This window comes from Mercenaria mercenaria, chromosome 6, assembly GCF_021730395.1.
Source record: "Mercenaria mercenaria strain notata chromosome 6, MADL_Memer_1, whole genome shotgun sequence".
Classification (NCBI taxonomy): domain Eukaryota; kingdom Metazoa; phylum Mollusca; class Bivalvia; order Venerida; family Veneridae; genus Mercenaria; species Mercenaria mercenaria.
In genome coordinates, this window is record NC_069366.1 from 45,643,669 (window position 1) to 45,656,366 (window position 12,698).

The following is a 12,698-nucleotide window of genomic DNA, read 5'->3' on the forward strand; positions in this document are numbered from 1 at the left end:
ATCTCTCGAATTTCTGTGGCAAACAATAGAACTAAAAATACATTTATAGCTCTTTGTGCAGAACAGCACTCCATTACATTAATCTCTATCTACATTATCAATATTCAATGCACGGGTTAGTACTCTATACGAATTATTGTTCCTTGTCAGCCTGCTGTTAATAACATGCATTTCCCAATAGATTTACGTAAAGGCGTAAGAACACACATTGGCATAAAGGCTATTTGTTATGAATATGCAAGAGTCCAAGATGGCGGCGCCCTACTGGTATTCAGATGCCTTTGACAGTACCTTTGTATCCATTACCTGCTTAGTTAAGTGTGGCATGTTGACCATAAGTGTTCCGTCTCAAGAGAAGGAACAATAATTAACTGGTAGCTGACTAGCTTTCACAGAAAGCTAACCTTGTTCAGACTTACATTGCAGGCTAAAAGTAACTATAAAAGTAACGAAAACTCTAAAATATCTTTTCAGGCCTTTAAGGCAGTTTCGAAGGCCAGATGTCAAGTAAGCTCAAATCGAACGTGTCTCAGTCAAGTTCTGAAGAGGAAAAAGGTGGCTGTTCATACATCTGCAGAATGCAGACTAGCATAGAAGATGTGCGTTCTTTGCAGTTCTGGCGGGCTTTATTCGCCGAATTTCTAGGGACCATTCTTACTGGTTTACGTTCTCCTTAGGGTCAACCGGACCCAGGATGGTAGCAGATCACTAGATGTCCGTGCAGAAGCCCTTACTTTCGGTTTGGCTGTTTGCCTCATACGGTTTGGATTATTGGACATATAGTGGCGGGGTCACATAATCCAGGGCAGCCGGACGATAGCATGCTGGTGACCACGTCGCATCAGGTCCTCATCCGTGCAATTTAATGTACATTATTTTGTCAGTGTTCGGTTTCGATAGCCGCGGCTGGCCTTCTTAAGGCAATGACCCACCCAGCCGCTCAGAGAGGCGGACTCGGGACAAAACAACACTGAATGTTGGGGTTACCCCGGCGATGGGATATGCATTGAGCTATGTAATACAATGTTTTTGGTGTTGACAAGTGGTTCGCGAAAGACTTGTTGACAGTACAATAACAACCACGCTGCAGTTTCCCCCTCTCACAATTGTCGACTGTTACCATGGACATTCTCTGGGCGGTAAGATTTAATACCGTTCCAATACGTAATTTACAAGAAAGACTCAAAATTCTTGACAAGCAAGCTGGGGTACAATGTTTGAGTTTTTTTCCATAAGTCAGCTAGCTGGTTCCTTACATAAATAGCTGGCCTTGAACCCAAGTTAGTGATTTAAAAAGCGCAGACTTGGCTACGTATAACGGCGGGGACCTCCATAGACATAAGAAGTAAATGACAGGTTGGCTTATACACCTTGTGGTAGATTAATTGAAATATAGAAAAGAAGGAGGTTTACAAAATGAATCATTATCTCAAAAAAATGCTTTTATTATGTAAATGAAACCAAGGGGAGAGACAGAATATCAAATATTGCATGGGAAAAATGGGTTCATAAAACTCACGCTGACGACATATGTGACTGTATTTAACCTGTAGGCCTGCTGTCCAGACGGCAAGTGATTTTGCCTTTGAGACCATGCAGACCAAGCCGATAAATCAGCCGGTCGGCGCTGTTGACAGTTCGCTATTCATAGTAAATTTTCATTAAACAACCCCTTTGAGTAATTAGTGGTGCTGCCCAAATTGAATGATGGACCAGTCCTCATTTTAGAAATTCAGCTGGTAAAGTTAAATGCCTGGAAACAACAGATACACCCTTTTATATAAAGGTTATATAGGCTAAAATTATCACGTAATAGTTAGCTGACGGTTAAAAAAAACTTTGAAATTTTATATGACAATGGCTGCCTATTTATATGTAGATCTACTATTTGTCTGTTTATCTTTTACATCTGATAAATCATAGAAACAGATATCTTTGTATCTTATACGGGAATTGATAGCATAGTTACAGTGTCCATCTGTATGGCGTCTAAAAACATTCCTATATACCATACTACCAGGGAATCAAATTTTCAGCAATTTAATTCATAAATCTTACTAAAATCGTAAACATCATAGCTAAGGATCACAGTACTAAAATGAATGTCACAACCACAGGATTAAATCGAGAATGTTTACATCGACACATGAAAGTTCTCTTCATTTAACTTCATTCCTATCTTGCTTGGAAACCGACCTTTTACCGGTGGCGGGTGCATCTTCGCATTGAATAAAGGCACGTAAGAATAACTTTCTATGTTGCCTAGATGGTTTGAAATCTGTTATTTTAAGTGTCGGGTATCCTGTATTCAAAGGGAACTTTTGAAGGCCTTAAATAAAACTTTTGTTTTGTTGTTTTTCACCTGAAACCTACCTTTATGACATTTTTTCCAGTTTTTGCTGCTTTATATTCAAAAGCAACCCAGAATGAACAGTTTCGTAACAGTGGCATTTCTGATGATCTATCAAAAAAAAAACAACAAAACAAGATAAAAAGCCTACAAATTTTGCGGACCCTTACCCTAAACAAACTAAATTTTTTGGCCTAAAACTTGTATTAAACTTGACATTCTCGTACATAAGGTTTTGCCTGAGCTAGCAACTTCCAGTCAATAGCAGTAAAAAATTAAGAAAAAAAAAATACTAAATTTTTAACATTTTAGAAAATTTTTAAACATATCAAATATGGAAGGGTCATTATGAACTCTACTGAACTAATTAACTTCTTGTCTACCATATGTTTGATGACTAGTCCGATATTTAAACGATACCTAGCCATCTTGTATAATAAGCATCATCCAGAAAAATAATTACATTAAATAGCCTCCAAACGCCACAATGACCGATGCTGCACTAAATAAACATTTAATTCTATTACGCTTTGGTTGTAGGGTTGAGTTCTCTGTGGTTCTAGACATGAATCCATCGCGAAGTCTAGACCTGCTGTTGCCATGATATATGGATGAACCACTGGGTAAGCTGCTTTAATTCCGCACGGACCAACAGTACGATGATATTATGTAGTGGCCTCATTCCACTTAATCAAATATTCCGGATTTACGGTTTTTGCACAGTTAAAAAGAATAACACTTTTGAACTTTACCCAGTCACATTTCGTTGAACGTTATTCTTTAGAAAGCAATTTAAAAGTGTTATGCTATAAAAAATATTATACAACATGTATGTATCCAGTTGGGTGATTAATAAAGCTAGTAAAATGGAATTCGCCGAAATATTCTAATTTTACCAATTTGCATTTATCGCATTGTTCGGGGGCGGGCGGCTTTTTCCTTATTTGACACACTATTAATTATTGCAGTCAACATAATTTCAGGTATACTGGATCGGACCTCTGACTGGAAGGTGTCATGGCTGGTCTGTTGTACGATAACTGTTAGCATCAAACTCAGTCGCGAGGAAATTCGAGATTGCATGCTTTCGCGCACTGAAACGACGACAAATATCCGGCGAGGAAAGAGAAAATCCGTGTCGTCGACGACGAATAAGACGTTCTCAAGCAATGACGCCACTATTTTGAAAAATGCGCCCTATGATTTTAGTTAAAAAATCTAACATTTGGACCTTTGATTAGACAAGCCACTTTTGCTGTTCGTGCACCAAAGCTGTTCATAGGTCGCTGAAAACTAACGAAATTGTTTTATATGCTTAACAATTATATATAGTTACAACTACCGTTATGCATCCTGTATGTAACATTATGTGTTATATTATATAGTGTACGAAGATTATGTTACACATATAATTATGTTTCTTTCGTAAACACTTTATACGTGGATGTTCTGGATGTGAAAAGTCAATAATTCGTGTACGAGATACACGAATCTCATACACATTAGTTTCTAGTTAATTCCCATCCCGTTATCATTATTGATTATTTACCATTTCACTTTACTTAGATCAAGAACATCATTTTGTGTAAAAAAAAAACAAAGCTTTAACCATTCACGTAAGCTTCGCTTTAAGTCCGTTACTGTCTTCATTTGCTACTCGAGTATTTCTGAAATGTAAAGGGTGTGTAAAAAGTGTCCGTTTTAATTTCACTTTGAAGAATGTAAAGTTATCCTTAAAAGTTACTGTCTATAAATGAAAACACTTTATATGACATTTATGGAGAAAGTAAAGTGATTTGATATCTGTTCAACTACTGTTTTTACCGTGGCCGGTATTGAAAATCCTGTCAAAATTGGTGGTGGTTATATTTTGATGCGCCATCAAGACAAATGCAAATTAGCTAGTGACATTGCTCATAGAGTATGCGCATTGATTGTAAACAGAGTATCAGAGCTATTTCAATATTTTCATTTTTTAGTAAAAGAATGTAGACTTTCTGCCTAACCAGGTAGACAGAAACCCTAGACAAATGTTTGTTTACACGAAATCTTTCGTTGCTGTGATGTGCGTCAAGTAAGGGCGCAAATATTTGACAATTTTGGAATCATACCAAGACGAACAACACAAATATTTCTCTCTATTTATTCTGCTGTTCAAAGGAAATTATGACATTAGACGAAATATCTATTGATGTAGCTTCACATCTTATGTGCTAAACAGCAGCTATGACAACAGATCACATGACTCCACAGACCATTTGCGTAATTTCAAAATCAAACAGTTTTGGTGTATTTAATATATAAATAAAAAGAAAATGCACATGCTGAGCACTTTTTGGCATTTAATAACATAGGTTCACTCATCTTCATAATAAAATAATTCATTTTCCATTATTTTTTTCAGCATACTCAATTTTTTGGTAAAGTACTTGCGTTAAATGACACTTTTTGCACACCCTGTACGTGTGCGCCATTCCGAGTTTCATCAATTTTATACTACAATTTGATATCTCGTAGACATTTTTACAGTTGTGTTTACTGCTACTAAAATGTAATAAAATATAAAATACAGAAAAAAAATATGTAATCTGTACTACTTGTGTGTCCGTAAGTCATAAAGCTGTTTATCTTGGCAACTGAATATGTCATCTGTATCATAAAGAGATTTGATAAAGGCGATTTTTATTCAACTTTATATAATCTTCAAAAGTGTTTGTTTATCCTAAGTGCAAATGAGTGAAAATAGGGTACTCTGTATCTAAATGCACAGAAATGAATGCTAGCACGTGAGAATTGCTTTAATAAAGTATTTGTGCAGCGTTTTATTTCTGAGGGTCACATACTTTCTGAGATATTTCGGAGACAAACCTTTATACCATTTATGCATATTTTGACTACGCCAAGGGCCATCATTCTGGTCAGACTGAGTGAAATCCCAAAAACACCAATTTCGCATGCTGAATAACTATCGTACAACGTTAAATGACTCTATGTGACATATTTTTTCAGATGCAATACAAACTTTTAGCCCTTATGCATATTTTTGATTGTCAAAGGTCATATTTTTAACTGTGAAGGACCATATTTCTGGTCTTACTTAGTGAAATCTCTCCCCCTCCCACTTCCTGCCAAAACTCTCGGGTGCACAATTACAAATGCTGAATAACAATCCTATGATGTTTGATGGCTCTAAGTAAAATGAGCCGTGCCATGAGAAAACCAACATAGTGGGTTTGCGACCAGCATGGATCCAGACCAGCCTGCGCATCCGCGCAGTCTGGTCAGGATTCCATCCTGTTCGCTAACAGTTCTCCAATTCCAATAAGGCTTTAAAAGCGAACAGCCATGGAGCCTGACCAACTGCGCGGATGCGCAGGCAGGGCTGGATCCATGCTGGTCGAAACCAAACCCTCTATGTTGGATTTCTTCATGGCATGGCTCAAATGATTTTTGAGATCTGGCGCGAACATAAAATTGGACGGACCGACGAACGTAGCTATGGACTGGGGGCTAAACTAAAAGTGCCTCCCTCCTAAAGAAAAAAAAAACTAGGGCGGTGGGACGGTGGGGAGTTGTTCAAGAAATACGTGCACATGTGGTTGATATAGTCAAAGTGCTATTTGAACTGGAGTCATTAAACTTTATAAGAAAATTCACCCTAAAACACACTCTCCACTAACAAGGGAATCGGTGTTGTTATATTTTCTGGTCCTTGAAAGGTGATGCACATTCCATTTTATATTTGAACAAAATTCTCTACAGATTACATATAAGGGACACAACCTTTACAAACAGCTTGTGTGAACAGACTGAGTTATTTCCCTTATAAACTTACCAAAACATGATATTGTAATACCCAAAGTTATTGACTGCACAAGCAATATGACCTATGAAAAAGCGCAGAGAAAATAAAATTTTCATGATCACATATAATAGATAAGATAACAACTTTATTTTCTGAAGGTTATATACTAAATGTACACTTGAATACAAATAATATACAACTTATTTCCTGTATGGCCTTCAATTAAATTTCACATACATTTGAACCGAGAATCGGATCATACAAAAATGGAGATTCTTTACAGATTTTTCTGACCTGGCCCTTTTTCGCATTACACACCAACATTCATTTTGACGCTATAGAATGAAGAACGCACTCATATTATGTTGTTTTTGTCGTAATTAATCTGCTTAAACTATACCTTGGTTTTAAAGTTTGACTAAGTCTAAAGAAAATTCATATTTGGTTAACTCTTCCTTAAAAAGTTTCACTAGTGTACCAGAAACGTATCAGTATAATAATGTGTAGAGTTGTAATAAAGTTTATCCGCAGACGATACATTATGAAATGACATGGCGGGCCGTTGGTTGGTTTCTTCACTTCTATCTCAATCTCGCTGCACTGGGACGGGTTCATCCAGTCCATTGAAACCAAAAGTTTGAGACCCAATCTTTGGTGGATTAAATGTACCGGGCTGAAAATAAATACAAACATAACTGCATAACTTGTACAGTGGAAAACGTAGCAAAATACACGAAAAATATATCAGGAAATTTTCGCGCATTTAACTGAACTTTAGGTTCTACGGCAAAAGGCAGAAATATCCAGTTTTAGAAATACATGTACAATACAATTTGCATTAAGAAATCGCTACAGAGAAGGGCAAATATAGTCTTTTAACACAACTGGTCTCTTAATACAACATAATTTGGTCTTTTACAACATAAATGTGAAAGGAAAATGTGGTCTCTTAATGCAAGTGGTCTCGTAATAGATGTTGTCTCTCGAGAAAGTTTGTAATTGGAAGGGTTTGATGTTACATGGTAGTCTCCTGCATTGAACCAGCACACATTTTCACTACTTATTATTATTGATTTATCCTCGATATCTTATCTGAAGTTTTATTTCAGATTTTATTATTTCAGAACATCCTAAATTTGAAGATGAAACGATATTTCTTTGTAAACCAAATTTTATACGACCGCATTATAATGTACATGTATGATCTATTACAAATATGACTATGTTGTTTTTCTATACGTGAACTTTCAGTATCGAGCTTTGAGTACCGCATGACCAAGTTTACCTGAAAGTCTGCTTCTTTTGGCGCCAAACCCGAAACGGCTGGTTGGGAAAGCATCTGCTGATTGACTGGAAAGGCATCCCACTGCTCAACCATTCTTACGTTCTGGTTCATATTCCATGATGTCGGCTGCTTCCACTGACCTTGACCTTGGTTTGGAAACGTTGGTTTCTTCATTTGACGTTTACCCTGGTTTAAAAATGGCAGCTGCTTGATTTGACCTTTACCTTGATTTGGAAATGGCGGCCGTTTCATTTGACCTTTACCTTGGTTTGGAAAGACGGTCTGTTTCCACTGAGCTTGGCCTTGGATTGGAAAAGCTGTGTGCTGCCATTGGCCTTGACCTTGAAATGGAGTTCCAGTCCACTGGCCTTGATTAATAAATGGTGAACCTATCATATCCATATGTTGGTGAAAAGGTATGTCACAGCCCGGTGGATGAAAGAAAGGCATAGGCTGCATATGTGTATTTTCCCACATACGTGGCATCCGAGGAAAAGGAGCATAATTCTGATACCTGCCCTGAAATTCGGGTTGCATCATGGGAAAGAAATCTCCACGTGCCTCTGGGTAAATGTTTTGTGAAGGAAACATCTGTGGTGGCACTAAAATTTAAATTAATTCTAATATAGAAATAAGTCATCAGCTAATGATAAAAGATGCACAAGTATATCTTGAAAATTTACCTTTCAACTAACTGAAACGTTAAATAAGACCTAAAAAGATAGTATTGTTCAAACATTATATCCCAAAAATGGGACCGACAAGTATGTCTTTCTTTTATTTAATTTCATTGTGTCGAATGTCTGCTTTAACGCCAAATTTTTTATAAGACCAAAACAGAGTCGGTGAGTAGGGATTGTTTTTGTTTAGATCACCATTAAGGCGGTTCTTTATGTACATCTCTCTTAGCTCAGAGTGCTATTAGTTACCGTGTAACCTCTGTAGAGCAACACCCTTTGGGAGATACAAATATTGACTGTTATGCAGAGGTTGTTGTTCTGGAGAGGTAAATTGATAGTATATTTCAGCTTAGGGAAATATTTATGATGTTGTTATAGAGAGGTTTTTGCTTAAAGACAGGACTGCTCTGGAGAGTTTGTACTGTAGTTCCATTATATACTTAAGTACAATGTACTTAAAATCTACCTTTTTGTGAAGAGAATGTGGTTAGAAGATTGAGAATACCGGGATACCTGAACCATAAGAAAAACTGAAAGAGCATTTACCTTTTGGGCCATTTCCGGCTACTGATGAGGCAAAGAGGAATAACACACAAACAGTTAGACTTGGCAACATTTTTGTAGATCTGTAAGAAAAAGAAACCAGTTCTGTTGTTTAAAACATCATTTGACACTTAAAATGTAAACGCATGGTTAAAATACAAGTAAACTAAAACTGGAATCACCGGAAGTTATTATCTTGCACTATGAATATTAAATGTTTTTGAAAACAAAATATAGAACACATGTAGAGGTTTAAGCAAGTAGAACCGACAGACAGATGACCGTAAACAAACTACAAAACAAAGTTAAAAACTATAAGAATCGTCCCAGTCTTTTAGGCAGTAATTAGTCTGTCAAAAATGTATGAGAAAATTTGAAGATTTGTAAACACAGTCATACCGATATTCTACATAAAAGTTCTTCCTGAATTAACCTGTTTACACGTCATTTTTTTTTAATATCAGTGTATACGTCATGACTCGGGGGTATTATCGGACAAGCCAATAGACTTCTCACTTTTAGACCTTATATATATTTTGACTTGTGAAAAGTCACTGTATAAAAATGTAATACCGACCAATCCATTTGTTAGAAATGGCAAGCATACATGTGACTTTTAAGTGAAAGTGAACTTCCAAGAACCTTCTAGATTTATAAAAAAAAATATGATGTGTCGTTCGATAATATCCCGTTACGCGTTTCCGAGATAATTTGTAAAAGAAGAAGTTAATTTGTGTTCCCAAGCATCTTCTTTCGTAACTTTTGTTTGCGATTACATCCATTAAATGCGCATATAAGATTTTGTTTTGATATTTTTTTTTCTTCAACCATAGGAAACAGTGTTGACTGATCCTGCCCTTATAATCGTTATGCAATGTAGTAATATAATTATTTATGTGAAGAAAGGCCACCCAAGCAATTCTCTTTTTATCCAAAGATGGAAATAAAATGATGCAAATGTTTAATTAAAGGCCCACAATGCTTTATTTTTTTTTCTTAAAAACAGACGAAACAAATAGATGTTACGCGTACTTTCATGGTTAGAAACGCATTACTTTTGATATTGCAAATGAACTGTTTTTGTTAGAGCCATAAAGGGAGGTAATAAAAACAATAGATTCAGTAAAACGTTCTAGAATAGTGTCAGCAATATTCAAATCATGACAAATGTTAAAGAAAGTAATTATCAGAATAGGGTTTGACAAGAAGTTTTTGTGTTCTTAACGAAAAATGTGGCAGCACATATTAAACAAAGGCAGTCATGAGCCTTTAAAGAAATCTCATTGTTGCTAACGATGTGAAACCGGTTTATCTCTACTGGTCTTGTCACTTAACAGAAGTCAGACCTAGTGACGTTTAAACAAAAAAGAAATCACGGAAACTTTTCAATTATCAATGCAGTAGTTTGGAATTTTTATTCAATCATAAATAGAATGGGGCGATTTTTGTCCCTGATTTGAGATACGTACATGCATATATAACTATATCAGCTGTTGGTAACAACTTAGACGAAAATTTGACTTAAGGCGAAAGAAAGCAATAAATAATTATAATTAAGTTCATCATGATATTTCAATGTGCGGGTAAAATGAAAACATAGCAATAAAAAAGTAAATACTTCGTAACAGCTTACCAGTTCGGTTCAATGATCTGTATATTTCTAAAGTTTAAAAGTCGTTAACTTGGTTATATACTTTATAATTTGAAGGAAAAAAAAACATAGATTATTTAGATATGACTAATGCATTTTAAAATGAGGTTTTAGGATTGAGAATGACGTTTGTAAAACATAACTGCATCACTCGTTCCCTGTCTGGTGTTAAATTTCGTATACTGATTGGATTTTGCAGCCAAATCGATAATCAATACAGGGAAATGATTTTGAAATTATTGTGTATTATTGAGTGTAAGATGAGTACATTTCAACCGCGTAACATATATGTGGGTTATCATCCGCGAGGTTGCTTGGTTCAAAATATTGGCTATTGAATCATTTTTTGATGTAATATTTTCAAGAAAGGAGACTTGTACCTACAGAAGAGCACTAGGTGCATTTTATTAAGAATGCAGTTCTAAATTTCGATATTTTGATCATTACTACTTACCACATACGGATGTATATGTCTTGGTACACCGAGTGGTCCTAGAGGGTCATACACTGTTCGCACTAAAAAATATCACTTTTAGGCCTTGGTTTTGGAAGGTATTCGACCCGATTTGAGTACCTATGACCACGAAACATAACATACATATTCTTTACACGAGCGTGTAGATATAAGTTTTAGATTAAGATTTTCTGGGATGGCTCTAGAATGGAGGACCGGATAATCAAAATGACCGGATAGTGTTTGAATATGTCACCATTTTAATCATGTCTTGAAGGTTTTCATTAAGTAAATATTAGTATAGACACACAAAATGTTGACTTTGACCCTAGCTCGAACTCCTAGATGCTGAATACCAACACGTACAATATATAGACATGTAGGTAGATGTACCCAAATTACTTCACTGTTATTCTAAAGTCAAGAAAATGCTTTCCAAGCTCCCAGGCTTGACCGTAAGGCGGGCACATTTGTCATAAATGGTAGGGTGCTGGTTCCAGCTAAGCTGGCTCGGCTCAAGGACCAGCCAAGGAGCCTTAAAGGGTATTGTAAGTCTTAGCTGATATAGTCCTTTAATATCCGTGACCACGACTGCCTAGTTTGAGATAAGAAACAGTGGGCTTTGACCTATGACTATGGACATTGAATTGCCGGGTTCGAACTTGTTTGATCTTTGTACTCAAGCAGCATGCTTTTTCTTACCACGTTAGTAATAACAAGTCCTAATTTTGATACGTCGAAATTTAGATTACTTTCTGAAAATGTCAAGTTGCGTACCTGCTGGAAAATATCTTCCCGGACACTAATTGCACTTTCGAATATTTTTTTTAATGCATTGATAAAAAATACTCGAAGCTAATGTTTCTTATGTACATGGTACTAGTTCGAGACTATTCACCGACTTAAGTGTTGTATGAAACGCAATGATGTATCGTATTATTTGTAATTGTCAATAAAACAAAATGTTATAAAACACGCGCACAAACTATATTTGGCGATCAAACTAAAATATATATCAGTTTATAAAATCTTAGAAGAAATAACTTTCAAAACTTAACTTACGTTGACTATGGAGATAATGCTGACGCTGTATAGTGATGAAGATGATGAAAAATCACTGTCAAGATAATCATAATCATCGTCGTCAGCATTTTTAGCATCAACCTTGTCATCAGTATCATTGTCATTGTCATAATAATCGTTATATTTTCATCATCGTCATTATCATCTTCATCACAATCATCAATCGTCGTTTTAATCGAACTCGATGCGATTACCGCCACGGCCATCATCACCGTTGCCATTATCGTAATACTAGTAGTACTTGCCATCGTTTTATCACCATCATCATCATTATTATCATCAACCCGCCAGTTTTGCAAAACACCAACACATAAATAAAACAGCTGAAGTCCATGAACACTTCAGCAGATTCCTATTCGGCCCATTCTTATTAGAGAATAGCACGGGCCCTGTCTGAGACATTCATACCGCATCACAAACCTTCAAGTCTCAAGTTTATTCAGAAGAACATGACCCCTAACAGGGGTGTGTGCATACATGTTCAGCGAGCCATCTAGATGACGTTATCTAGGAAAGGAAATGAACTCTGGCAATATGCTCGAACCAACAAGTTGTTAGAAGAAAATGATATATGTCAGCAACTTTCGAGTTTCAAGATCTTTGGCCGAAGTCTTTCGTGAAGTAAATTCTTCTCATTCTTCCGAGTATTATCATTACCGAATTGGAATCATGCCGAAAGTCCCCTCCTGGAAAGTATGGGAAAGCGCATGTCCAGTCTGAACGACGGCTGTTTTCATATTTACACCTCCCCTACCTCCAGCTTAGGGTCAAATTCCTTTGACCTTTCCGAACATTCTGCAATTTCTGTAAGACAATGGAATGAAAAAGAGGAGTGATTCGATGTATA

General features: G+C 36.2%; 1 protein-coding gene across 1 annotated transcript; it reads right to left on the bottom strand.

Annotated features, from left to right (window-relative positions):
- Positions 1 to 6,741: 6,741 nt before the first annotated feature.
- Positions 6,742 to 10,374, bottom strand: LOC123549040 (uncharacterized). The gene is made up of 4 exons (XM_045336812.2): positions 10,297 to 10,374; positions 8,667 to 8,746; positions 7,441 to 8,042; positions 6,742 to 6,828 (listed from the first exon to the last, which is right to left on the bottom strand). Exons 2-4 carry the CDS (start codon positions 8,734 to 8,736, stop codon positions 6,742 to 6,744), a joined length of 759 nt encoding a protein of 252 aa, XP_045192747.2. The 5' UTR covers positions 8,737 to 8,746; positions 10,297 to 10,374.
- Between the last annotated feature and the right edge of the window lie 2,324 nt (positions 10,375 to 12,698).